A 13,909-nucleotide genomic window follows, 5' to 3' on the forward strand; every position below is an offset into this window, starting at 1 on the left:
CCATCTTCCCTTTCTGCTCAGTAAAATTACCTCCCACCTACAATTTATCACAAAATATCTGAGTAGCACCAAACAGTGGTTATTCGTTAATTTATTTGGCATTTTAAAGATACATTGGAACTGCATTCATCAAAAATATTTGCATAAAACTCCACAGTTCTGCGTTTATAAAAATCAAAATTCATGTAAGTTCAGGCAAACGTAAAATACAAAGTAAAACCAGTTAGCTACAAAAAAAAAAAGCCTGTTATATTACAAACCAACCACAGGCAATGTTATACATAAATTGATCCGATATTATTCTAGATTCTTTCTTCAACGTCCTCCAGAGGGCAGCAACGTCTTTAAAAGTAGTGCGGACACGCTCTCTGTGAAACTAAAAAGTAGCACATTAATTATTATTGGTACTAGAATAAAAAGTGTACAATTTCCCAGGCAAAGGAATTACATTTGTACCCAAAGTGAAGAAAAGCAAACAAATGAGGATCCATACGGTCGCAGAGTGGTCATGCTGTATGGATCCGGGTAGTAAACTATAATATGACTGTTATGATCATTAAATAGATTTAAACTCTTAAGCAGTTGTGTGGGAAGACATACATTTAACACAGGTGTTTTTTTTGTTCAGACAAAGTCCCGGGACTTCTTAATAGCACAGCAGAGCATCATGCTGAAGATCATCCCAAAGATCTGAAAGGAGAAGGACGACATGAATATACAAAGGGTGAAAAACTTAAACTTTGGTAAAAGATCAAAACATGTATGTGCATGTTTCTTTTAATGTCAACTGCTAAGTAATTAAAGAATTATAAATGTTGGCATTAAAATCTTTTCAGGATGTGTCATCACACTCACCATGATGATCCCGATACCAATGCCCACCCCTCCGATAATGTGCAGTTTGGTGTTGAACATCTCGTCGATGGCAGCCGGACAACTCTGACGGAAGCAGAAAGAAAAGGCATGTCAACATTTATTTTGAAAAATACGGGTATACATTAAAATTGTATTCATACAATTCTTAAAAAGGCTGTCACAAAGAAGTGGTTTAGGAAAAGCCACCCAACATTGATCAATGGATGTAAGTAATAAAGACAATGGACATGTTGCTACTAGATTTCCACAAGTGGATCGGGTACATAAAACCTAAAAAGTCCAACTCTAGCGCACTTTATTGAACAAGTAAAAAATGAATGAAAATAGAACGTGATTGAAATAGAACTGTGATTTTTTTACCCTTTTTGAGATATTCCCCTGTTTAACCTTTCTTGAATTACAGCAGTAACAGAACATCAAACTGAGCCCCTGTATGGTCAGTGAGAAACACTGAGTGTGTGTTGTTACCGTGGTGATGAGGACCTCCAGTCCTTCCTTCTTGGGGCAGATATCTTTAGCAGCATCGATCACCGTCCCTGTGGGCCCGCAGCAGTCCAGCTGCACACACACACACATCACAGCGTTTATTAGTCATTTATTCCTACAGCAGCACACCCCTACTTTATATTTAAAGATGTGAGAAATCATTTATTTTCAGATCAACTGTTGTGTTGCTATTTTTACTTAAATAAAGTGTTCTTCTTCTTCTTCCACAAAACAAAGAAATAAACATATATAAAAAACAAATTAATAAATATTGCTGCATGGCTTCTTTGTGCCAAAATATAGTGACTCCTAAATCTGCCTACCTATTGATACCATCAACCTATTCTGTAGAAATATAATTTCATACCATTAAATTACAGTAAGGTCCTGATAAAAAAAGTTTCGCAAGAACTTTCCAGAATAAAAAACATCCTTGTATACATGATAGCAAAACTCTACAACTCAAGTAAGCAAAGACACTCAGGTGTAAATGTACATGTGAGTACTCACTCCGAAGTGGATGAGACGCAGCGTCTCCTTCAGTGCTTCCTGTTTCGTGTCCTTGTAGTTGTTGTAGGTCTGCTTATAAAACTCTGTAACATCCTCCACCACCTGCAGACAGAGACAAAAGACAAAGAAACAGCAGAGTTCAATGCCAACTCCACAGGCAAATAATGAAGTCTAAGAAAGGGTGTGTGTGTTTTTGTTTACCCTGTCCTTGTTGGAGAGACCCCAGATCCCAGCAGCCACCTCCACAGCGAAGATGAGGAGCAGGAAGAAGAAGAACTAAAAAATAAAAATAAGAGTTCAGTTTCTCAGCATTTTGTAGACGCATAGGTGAAAGACATTCATACCATTCATTCAGCAGACACGTGAGTTTCTGACTGAACATTATGTTCAGTTTAACCAATTAAAATGTTCCACTGCTGATCAGAGAATAACTCACCAATCCCAGCATGCACGGTGACTCCTTCATGGCTCCGCAGCATCCCAGGAAGCCCACCACCATCATCAGAGCCCCCGCCGCAATCAGGATGTACACACCTGCACAACAAGATGCACATTAGAGATGGACAATATAAACCCTGCAGGGTACTTTCCCATAAACTTTTCTTTAAATAAATACTCTTATTGAGTCATGATATGGCCATGCTGATGAGATAATGAGTACAGCTTGTACATATGTAACCTTGTTAGTGGTCCAACACATACAGTATATAACTCTGACATCAAGGTAAATCCAGAGAGCCGTTCCTGATTTTCTACTGAAGTCAGACAGACATTCAGGTTATGGAAGACCCCTTTCACGAGGATACCCATGTTTTTCTTTACACTTTCACATTGAAACCCCACCTGACTTTCTGTTGAAGCCATTTGCCAGGAATTCTCCAATTTGTAAAAAAACAGGTTCTTGTTTTCTCTTCAAAAATGGTGGCATGCTGCTCTGATTTATCAAACGTACTATCTGTCAACCGTCACTTTACCTGAATGAGACTGGAGATTATGATGTCTAATCTAAAATCAGTAACACATTAACTCAAGAGATTTACTCAAGTGCTCTCATGCTACTTCCTATTTCTACTACCTATATATTTCAGAGGGAATTATTGGTACTATGATTTGTCGATATTTTTTTGCATCAAGTATTTATGCTTTTATACCCCAAGTACATTTTTCTGATTATACTTTTATAAATCTATACTACAATTTTAATTAAGTAACATTTGTAATGCTTTAATTGACTTTCTTATAGAGTATTTACACTGTGGTACTTCCACTTATCTAAATGGATGTTACTCTGCTAAACCCAGGCAGATACACAAGAGTCCATACTTTGTGTTTCTTTACTGCCCTGCCTCTGCATGTGTTTATGAATCATGTTCAGCATTACATTTAATCAAACAAGTCATAAATTACTGTGGACACATTGCCGAAGTCAAATTCCAAATATAAATTGTAAAAAGTGATTTCAGTGCCATACATTTTTAAGACCCATTATCTTTAATGTGGCTTTCATAATGATTAATCATCACAAAAAAAAAATGTAGGAAACAATAAGCAGCCTGCTGATGTCATGGGTTTACCACCACACAAATATGTGTCCTCCTAAGCTATCATTAAGATGTTTGTCATTTCTAAACAATCCTCTGTCGCCTCTCTGCCCACTTCACTTATCAGTTTGATGGAAACACAAAGACAAGAAGGAGGGCGAGAGTCTTTTTTTCAGAGTGCTTCAGAGAACAACAGTGGAGATACAAAGACGTGGCTGTGAGTGTGTGAAGAATGAAGCTATGTGAGGAGGACGGACCCTGGCCTCAGCTACCCTCTGCAGCGGGGGGGTTTCTACAGTCAAGTTGTTCCTGTTGCAGCAAAGGTGCATCCTTCTGATACACACACAAAATCACTAGACCCCTTCCTGTTTACCCCGTAGTAGTACACTTCAAGACTTTTTTTAGGACAAGGACAACTCACGATTGTATCTATAAAACATTGAAGGGACATTTTGTGGTGCCGAATTGCCCAAAAGGAAAGACAGCTATGTGAGTGGCATTGGGCCTTTATTGTTATTATTAAGTGCAGAGGATGTGTGGAAGCGGTCCAGATGAATAATCTTATACCTACATACAGTGAGGTGCTAATCATTTAGTAAAAAGCCTGAATATCTAATATATTTGAATATCATGTACATGTAGGGTGAAGGGTGGCCTGAGTTGATTAAACGCATTATGCTTCTGCCTTTTTTGGGGTAAATACTTGCCTTTCACTCACCATTACTTTGTTTACACTAATCGTGTTGTGTGTGAAGACGGAATACAAATATAAAAGTGAGGGCTGCCACCATATCTAACCAAACCAGGGACAACGTACTTGGGACTATTTGAGACTGGGTGCATGAAGACAGAATTTGGTCTAACATCGTGTCCTAATTAAAAGGTGTCTCAACACTGGTTCATGTGTGGTAAAGTGAAGCTCGAGGGTCAAGCTTTCTCACTGTGATTGAGGAAATACTTTGATTTGATGCTCTGGCAATACAGCTGCAATGTTGTTCTACTAACTGAAAGACTATTATTGTAACCTGGGTGCAATTCTAAAGAAGGTAGTGTAATGTAAAGGCCTTACCGGTGAAGAAGACTGTAGGTGAGTCATCTCCTGAAAACAGTCCCTCTGTCCTGGTGTCAAAACGCAGCCAGAGGCCCACAGCCAGCACCCCCGTACCTGCCAGCTGCATTAAAGAGGGAAAGAACCCTGTATTCAAATCTATATCCAGATCTTTCAACATCAAGTCAATGAGTGTATTTCCTGCATAAAGATCATCTTTAGATACAAAATCTGCTGTTAAACAATTCACACACTATTTAGCTATGCAGGAATAATAACGGTTTACACTGGAGAAGGAGGGGATAAAACGTACAAAGAAAGAAAGTCAAGAACACTTCACATTCATACACATTTCCCTCCTTAACACACCCAGAAGAACCTGATCAACAAGCAGAACATTTGACCCTTAACCACGGTTGCTAGACATATGTGGCTGAAGGCTTTATTATTAGAGGTTTTACTACATTTGCCACAGCCACCACATGCATAAAATGTTGGATTAAACATTTTATTATATGAATTCCCATATATCAATCCAGAACATTGGAATAATTAGTAAAAGACAGTGAAAAAAGTATGTTATTGTTTGTGCGTCTCCCATAGTGTTCCCACAGCAATGGGGGATGACTCCTCAGCAACCAAAGTTCAGCTCTTTGTTGCCACCCAAATAACTTTTCCATCACGTCCTCAGCGTACGGCTGACGTCCTGTTGTTGTGCAACTGGAGACGGGACTGACACAGAGTACCCCGCGCTAACTTGTAGCATTGTGTCCCAACATGTCTGCCTTCCTGCTGCAGACTGATGACCAATTCATCATCACATGTGACTCCACCTCAGTGTGGGTAACAAATAACAATTAGGGATACTGTGACATTGCTTATTTTTAACAGCTTACTTTTTATATTAGCTGCTCACTTCTTTTATATATTTGTATACTTCCTGTAGCACTTTCCCTTGGCTGATCCAACACTGCAAATTCACCCTTTGTGTGACTAGTAAGGGATTATCTCAGTTTATAAAAGTGGTTATCTTATACAAGCAACTGATTATTAGTTTCTAACTTGTTTTTTACTGCCTGCTAAGTAAATAATTCAAATCAGACACCACATAATGAACCAGACAGACAATGGTCTATTAGGGTCATTGTAGGTGTAAAAAGATTATTTAGTTAACTTATTTTATTAAATAAGGGGCCATTTGTAAATGTATTACTTTAATCCAAGATGATATCCATGTTTTTCTAGTACATTTGAATCTTGAAAAGTAGGGAATGTATTAACTATGACCACAACTACACTGAACACCCAAATAAAGCCTCATTTATTTTAATACTCTAAGTATAATTTGGCCAGTAAAGGCAAGCACTAAGTGAGGGTATACAACATCAGTATCTGAAGAGACTCCCAAGACACTTTGTCATAAAACATGAAATCAGAGCTTTTCAGACTACGCGTTCTACTTGGTTGTCAGAAATATTTCTCAAGTGAATTGTATCCTTATGTAAACCCAGCAGCAGTTAATGTACAGCACCATACTGAACCGTCTTGTCACTATAAATCGTAAATATTTAACAAAGAAATCCTCTGGCAATTCCAAGCGTAATGTGAGGTCCAGAGACCTTTGACCTACTGGTCTAATCAGTTCATTCTTGAGTAAAAGTTATGCCAAATGTGAAAAAATGTCCTTAAAGCGTTCCTGAGATGTTCAGGAGTATGGGACTGACAACGCAAAAACTGAAAAAGAGACAAAAAAATGTAAACAGGACATTTCCTGAATGATAAATGGATATTTGTGTTAAAGTGCAGTAAACCCTCTCAAGAGAGTTTTGTTTGTTTAGTCGAGGCACTAGGGAGCTGTCCTAAATATCCTGGAAGAATCAGTAGTTTCCCCGAGGTTCACATTATTAACTCTCATTAAACACAAACGGCACTCCGCAGCAACATAGCCGTACAGGCAGTTTACAAGAGAGAAATTAATGATTGATAGCTTTCATAAGCCTCAAGAAATGTACCATAGAGCCAATACAGCCATAACACAGGTTCAACACTAAAGCAAAACTAGTTTCTTGTGAAGAAAGAAAAAATGAATCCCCCAGGACTTGTGGGAAATGTAGTTTTTTTTCCAGGACCAAGGAGCCCAATTTGTTTACAGTAAGAATTCCTTACCAACAGCCCAGTCATTACATGTTAGAATAAATAACTCCCTGATGTTTATGCCTCTGTGAATCAGACCTTCAGTTGTCATCTCATTTGTCCACCCAACTGCAGACTAGAAATGTCAAAACAGTCATTAAGCAAGGACTACAAGTCACTGTGTTATTCTAACACTGCAAACAGGTCATTAGAGTAATTATATAGAAAGCCATGTGGATATTTAGACAGAATTCTAACAAAACAAACGTTTCTGTTATGCCTCCTCTGGGTGTATCAAGCAAGAATTTCCTCTGCGGAAGTCAATACCCTTATTTTTGTTTTTAAGATCAGGACGAAATGGAATGTTAAACATGTGAAAACAATGAGAGTCCAGTTATTCCTGATTAGCTGACTTGTATTTCAAATGGAAACTTGAAGGAATATAGAAGTGGTGGAAAAAGCTTTGCTGCAAGATCAAATTTCTTATAATTAAACATCCATTAAAATAACATCCAAGTCATTTCATAAACAAACTTAAGGACTGAGTGAATATTAGTAATAACTTTAATTTCCATAAAATGTGATCACTTGGATAACTGCCTCATTCACCCTAATTTTAGTAATTTTTCTTAAATAAAAATGTGTGTTAATACCAATGAATACATTTCTGAAAGTGTTTGCTAAAATCTGATCTACTTGTCCAAACACTGCTGATTACTCATTCGATAAGGAGGAGAATATTTGTATCTCCATTGGCATCACCACATGCATTGTAATGTCATGACCGGCATTGTTTAGTCAGAGAACACCTCACATTATCCAGTGACAACTTCCTGAGGCAACAATGAGGCTCAGAAGACAGCAGGTAAATACGTTTACCCAAACTAGGATACTCTTCAAGCTAAAGAAAAATGTATATTCCTTAGGATTCTATTAATTAATTCACCTACATTTTTTAAACATTAAAAAGGTTTTTAAGCTTGGAAGACCCGAAAAATAAATGTCCTTTAGTTTTGAGTTTGATTAAAATTGCCTAACATGCCTTTTTATCTAAATGTATCCTCAAACAACTATTTAAACAATGCGGTACTAATAGAGCATTTCTGATGTATGAACAAGCAACCTCACACCTCAGACAAAAGCAGAAACAAAGACTTGAAACTCAAGCATTTAAAACGTATTTTCACTTCTCTTTTTTCTTTCAAATTCCCTGAAACCAGTTTAAGAAGCTACCAAATGCCTAAAACTGCTTAATCTGACCAAGTCTCATGTTTCAACCACAGCTACTACTGTGTGAGTGATACATACCCAGAAGAGGAAGTTGAACACAAACACCAAGTATTTGATACATTGCAGTGCCCCCATGGTTCCGGGTTCAAGATTGAGAAGGTTTTTTGTAGAAGCAAAATCCAAAAGTGAGAGGTTTCTCTGTTCAAGCGGTAAACCGTGTTCTTTGTGGGCGGCAGAGACAACACAGAGTGTACAGAAGATTTTTGTTTGAACCGCACCCTTGCATGGCTCACCTGGGTGTACTTAATAGGAAGTGAGGGGGCAGGGAAAAGGGGAGGGAGGAGATGAGGGGGAGGGATATCTGTTGCAGTGGATTTCACACAGAGTAAAATGAGAGCAGGTGAATGCAATTCAAAGAGCAGGGTGATTACTCTGCAGCATAAAGTCCAACAATGTTTTATCCAAAGCCACTTCCAAATTCAGAACAGCAAGATTCCTTTAGACACAACAGCTTTAAACCACAAAAGTTGCTTTTCCAAGATCTAGTCAAACATGTGGGTTTTTTGTATATTAAAAAAGACATGTATACTTTAACATGTTTACATATTTACCTAATTTGTTTAATTGTAGATGTCATCAAACATTCTTGTCACATTTGGGTTGTAAACATGTATTGATCATATCATTTTATTTTTATTTTGTGCTGTGCCAAGTATGCTGGAAATTAGATTAGCCTTGGTCTATTCCTCCATTAACAAACGCTTAACGTATATCTATAGGCTTCTTGTAATTCTCTGACATGGGGACAAATCCGGTTTACGTGATTTAATAAGGAAGTAAAGATGAGAAAAAAGGGTACACAAAAATGAGGGCTGCAACTTTAAAGTTAAATATGTCCCTATTACGCCCTTGCATGAGCGGTTACACTACAGAATATGTGCGCTCACATGCGTTCACTAGTGAAAGTTGTTTGAATGATTGGATCACAATGTGTCTTGGTGTTCCTTAACACTTTTACTGTGTTTAAAACATTCCACATTTGACCCAATCACCCAAAAAGCATTCATGAAAACAGAGACTTTGATACGTTGACCCAAAGGTCAAAGATCGACCAGTTTGTTGGGGAACATAGAGTTACATTTGATGCTAAAGTTCACTATTGCATCCTCATCATCTGTTGAGCAGTGGACAAAGTGGCTTTTATCCAGATCTGAGGTTTAAAAGTTTCGCAAAGCACTTCATGACAAAAAGGCACGGTACACTCAGACACTTAACAGATCTGGAGGATTTAAAACATGTTGGAACAGCAGCTTGCAGTAATGAGAGGAGCTAATCAGAACATGTTCCAGCTTCTGCTCTATTTTCTAATTTATAGTGGAACATTTTGTACCACAGTACCATTTTACCTGTCCAAAATGTCCCTATACCAATATTAATTTTAACTTTCAGTAAGCTCTGTTCTCAGGTGTCTTTGCGTTCAATATTTGTTTGCATATATAAAAAGCGATTGGCTGCACATTTTATTTTGAATGAAGGAGAACTAAATGTATGATTAAATGATAACACAGTGAGTAAAAGATACTGGAATACTGACAGATAGGAATAGATGAAAAATATGTATTATTGAATAAATATATCACATTAGAAATCATGGAACTCGATCTACCAATCTCCGCCTCGTTTTGAATAATGTGTCTTAAGAGAAGTGAGGCTTCGCAGGTGTATTCACAGACACCTCCAGGGGCTGTGGTTCTCTGTTGTTTGCTATGAAACTGGAGCCCTCTCTCCCAGTAGACCCAGTGAAACCAACAACACCAGCTTTGTCTCCAAGCTGCTAGAGCCTCCCCCATCTCTCACTCTCTTCCTCCTCCCTTCCTTCACCCTTCTCTGCCATGAAGTGTTCTGTTAGCGTTCTGTCCAGACTGCAACATGTTCGGTTTGTGTGCATCTCCAGACTGGACCTTTGTTTAGTAATTGTTTTAAAGATAAGGAGATCAATGGAAGAGTGAGAGGGGTTTGTTACAGAGGGGAGAAGACGCAAAAGAGGGAAAAAAGAAAAGGAGGGAGTAAAGAAGCACAACTTCTCAGTCCTTTCATTTGCCTCAACCACACCCCCTGTTAGGATTTATCAGCATTTTCAAAACTACAGCAAGACCAAGAAAGGTTTTTATAAACCCCAACCATGTGTCCGAGAACATGAGAAGATGTTTCATTTAGAAGTCAATTGCACAAATTAAAGTATATTTCTTTCCCATATCCAGGACAATCCTCATCTTATATCTTGCTTTTGGAGCAAACAGAGTTATCTGACAACGTTATCATTTAGATATGACAATAGGAGAGTATACGGTGTGGAAAGAAGTCATCTGAAATGTCAACACCTTAGGATAGCATTTTTTAAATCAGCAATGGAGACTTTTCAATAATTATTTTGCCATATTTGACCCATTTTAAAAGACAGTTGATTAAAGGTTTCAGATATAGTTTGAATATTTTCAGAGGGACAGTTTTTTGTAACGTTAAATCACATAAACAGTAGAAACCCAAAAATTTGAAGCTAAAAATGTACATACTATTTCCCCATTTAGTAAGAGTAGCTATACCATGTATGTTGCATTCAAAATGATGATGAAGTAGAAGCATCAAAATACACTTAAAGTGGCAACATTTGTGATACTGTTTATAATGTATATACTCTGTAGATTAACTAATAATATTACATCACAATTTGTAAGTATATTTATATTGTGTATTACTGCAAATCTGCAGAGCAACTATCAAATACATATTTAGTTTTAAAACAGTGCAATATTTGCCTCAAAAAGGGTAGTTGAGGAGTATAAAGTCGCATAAAATGGAAATGCTCCAACTGACATAGCCCTAATGATGATAATATACAAAAAGCAAACATAAATAAAATGATAATATTGACCACAAACATAATTATTATTATTAAAATATGCACGGTTTTTGGTCGATTCTGGCTCGATCTTAGACCTATATTGAAAATAAAACAAATAAAAAGGGATAACCGTTTTTGGGGTAAGATTAATCTATCTTCCTCTTTAACTATTATTTTTGAATATTTTAACTTACCCAGAAGACGAAATTAAAGATGAAGAGAGCGTGCTTGAGGCAAAGCTCCCAGCTGCTTAGAGCCGACATCTTGATGTTGGTTTTAACGCTGTTTGTTTGGATTAAAACGGTTAAATATCTGAAAATCTATCAGCGGTTGTCCGTTCTTATCTGTTGCGTTCGGCTCGGCTCGGTCACTTCCGGCAGTTGTCGGCTGTGTGATGTGTTGAGAGGAAAGCGAGAAGATCAACTGCTGAACACCCACAGATAAAGCCTGTCTTTCTGTTTATTGTTTGTCTTTCTTTCTGGCTCACACCGGAAGAAAAACAGGAAGACACTATAAATAAAGCTATATTCTGAATGTAGGTATGCTAAAAAGTTAAAAACCCTATAAACACATGGTGTCAAATTCCACTCAATTGCTGTACTCAACTAGGCAAAAATAATACTTAACCTAGTAGTATTTCATTTCATGTTACTTTATACTTCTCCATACAGGCACTCTAATACAACCACTCTCATATTGTTTTGCAGATAAAGATTCTATATAAACTATTTTAATACAACAATTATTTAGCATTTAAAATATATCTGTTCATTTGTTGACAGATTGTTTAATTCATTAAGATAGATATGTGTGACTGAAAAATGCATGTTATTTTTTTATGCTTGGTAAAGTCAGTTTGGCTGCCTGTGAGGGGAATCATATTTGAAAATGCACATGTGATTATTTTAATTCTCTTTGTGTTTGATCATGATGAATCTGTGTGATCTTTAGCTGAATTAACCTTGGCCTGATTGCCTTAACTAAGGCATTGTTGCCTGTAGCCCTTTGTCTTGAGAACACAGGCATGCAAAGTAGCGTAAATTAACAAATATAAAACACTAATAACTCAACAAAAAATAATAATAGTATAAAACAGTGAATATTAGATCACTTAAAAATAGTTCCCATACTGTCAGTGGTTTCTGTAGACGGCAACAACATTCATGAATTTGGCAGTGAGAAAATAGTCACATGTTCAGAGTTTGAACTTCAAACCTCATTGCCAGCTTTCGAAATGCCATCAAGGTCAACACCAACGATAACCAGTGTGTGTGTGTGTGTGTGTGTGTGTGTGTGTGTGTGTGTGTGTGTGTGTGTGTGTGTGTGTGTGTGTGTGTGTGTGTCTGGCTATACTTTCTCTCTCATTCTCTGCTGGAAATGTGACTGTTTTTCTGTTAGTGCAGAACAAAGACGACAGTGTGAGCAGTCAGCCCACAACTTTTGTTTGCAGCTGCGCAGAAACACACAATGATGATGATAAAGATATGGATAAATATGATGAGGGTGATGAAGGTGTTAGCAACCAGAGTGACCAGCTGACCAGAACCACAGCAGAAGGAGTAAAATAACTCCAAACACAGAACTATTGAAATAACGTTTATTGACATCCGTTGCACTTGTCTATGGCTCTGATGTGCCTTTTAAGTAGTGCAGTATATCAATGATTAACTCTTATTCCACATGCACACATTTTAACCTCAGAGTATGAAAATAAGCTGGTTGCACCACATTCATGATGTCATGTCCACATCTCCATGATCACATTATAGCTACATACTTAGTATATAGTTACATACTCCTATCATGCCTATTTAATGTTTTATTGTATTATATTCATCATATTTTAATATTACGGGTGCTATCACTACAATTCTGCATGCAATCCTGCATTGTCTGACAGTAAATCTCTGAAAAAGAGGCATTTGAGGCAATTTAAAAAAAGGTCAGACTTTTTATGTGAGTGCAATTGACTATATGTGTTGGTTCTGATGGGGATTTTTGAAATACATTTTTCAGTTTCATCCTTAATAAACCTGCAAAAGTTTGTGTGTCTACAATGTCTCAGTCTTCTACTGAGAGGCATAAAGACTGAGTGTGTTCCTCTGTGAAACAACACTGCCTTCATCTCCTTCATGGTGTGTGTGTGTGTGTGTGTGTGTGTGTGTGTGTGTGTGTGTGTGTGTGTGTGTGTGTGTGTGTGTGTGTGTGTGTGTGTGTGTGTGTGTGTGTGTGTGTGTGTTTGTTTCAGTTTGCAGAACAACTCGGCGTTCATCATTGCACCCCTTTACAAAGCCTTCCTTCAGAGCTGCAGCCGCCTGTGTGTGTGTGTGTGTGTATGTATGTATGTGTGTGTGAGTTGTGTGACAGAAAGAGGATAAAATGAAACAGAGAAGGAGAATGAAGAATTAATCGTCACATTTTCAAAACAAATCCAGGTTTCGATCAACCCAAAGTGTCTTATGATAAACCACAAAAGTTCCAGGGTTATAAAAACACCATGCACACACTTAGACAAAGGATATGTCTAATACATAAAAAACCCTCTGAAGTCAATATAAATCTTCATCTGATGTCAAAGAAGGCATTTAAGGAATGACGAATCTGCTGTCCTATAGTGGTTACATTCAGAAGCTAAAATAACATCAAACCTTTCACTAGTGATGGACAGACAAAGCTTTATGAAGATTTTGATCAAACAGTGACATCTAGCGGTTTGAAGTGAGTATTGAATTGTTTAATTTTGCTCAAAAGCACTTACATTCACTGAATTTCTGAGAAAATGTGTGAAATTATGTTAACTACAACATAAAAGAACAGTGTTAATACCCATAATTCTTTAAGGATAGAATATATTATTAATTGTGTTTCAATGCAGAAATAGCAAGGAGATAACCACATTGGTTCAAATGTACATTAAAGATGAGATGCATCATTAATGCCATAATAAACAAGATAAAAAAATAAAACAATACAGATATTTATATTTTTACACTTAGCATGTAGACCTAAAATAAATAAATCCCCATCCACAGCTCCATGTATTCTGGTGTTAAGTGGCTACAGAACTTTTAACAACAACAATCCTTTATGTCCCGGCCAATCAGCAGGGTTGCTCCTCACGGCGCGGACCAATCAGAGAGCAGTGTGTGCTGATGGAGCGAGACAGCGGCGGTTTACCTGTCA

At 37.3% G+C, this 13,909-nt stretch overlaps 1 protein-coding gene across 2 annotated transcripts; it reads right to left on the reverse strand.

The window, feature by feature from the left end:
* Window positions 1-73: 73 nt before the first annotated feature.
* LOC117552452 (CD9 antigen-like) lies at window positions 74-11,183 on the reverse strand. Of its 2 annotated transcripts, none has more exons than XM_034225877.1 (8): window positions 10,921-11,183; window positions 4,483-4,585; window positions 2,309-2,406; window positions 2,074-2,148; window positions 1,873-1,974; window positions 1,345-1,434; window positions 856-939; window positions 74-690 (listed from the first exon to the last, which is right to left on the reverse strand). In XM_034225877.1, the coding sequence occupies exons 1-8, from the start codon at window positions 10,987-10,989 to the stop codon at window positions 625-627; spliced, it is 687 nt and encodes a 228-aa protein (XP_034081768.1). In that variant the 5' UTR covers window positions 10,990-11,183; the 3' UTR covers window positions 74-624. The 2 variants fall into 2 exon arrangements, with proteins under 2 accessions (XP_034081768.1, XP_034081769.1); XM_034225878.1 differs by lacking the exon at window positions 10,921-11,183 and adding an exon at window positions 7,903-8,146.
* Between the last annotated feature and the right edge of the window lie 2,726 nt (window positions 11,184-13,909).

This window comes from Gymnodraco acuticeps, unplaced genomic scaffold, assembly GCF_902827175.1.
Source record: "Gymnodraco acuticeps unplaced genomic scaffold, fGymAcu1.1, whole genome shotgun sequence".
In the NCBI taxonomy this organism is placed as follows: Eukaryota; Metazoa; Chordata; class Actinopteri; order Perciformes; family Bathydraconidae; genus Gymnodraco; species Gymnodraco acuticeps.

Bases quoted from the DNA above. Each gene is read 5' to 3' on its own strand.
- LOC117552452 (XM_034225877.1), bottom strand. From the start codon at position 10,989: ATGTCGGCTCTAAGCAGCTGGGAGCTTTGCCTCAAGCACGCTCTCTTC. The intron at 1,975-2,073 runs GTAAACAAAAAC...CTCTGTCTGCAG, and splicing joins GTCTCTCCAACAAGGACAGG to GTGGTGGAGGATGTTACAGA. The intron at 1,435-1,872 runs GTGAGTACTCAC...GTGTGTGTGCAG, and splicing joins TGCGTCTCATCCACTTCGGA to CTGGACTGCTGCGGGCCCAC.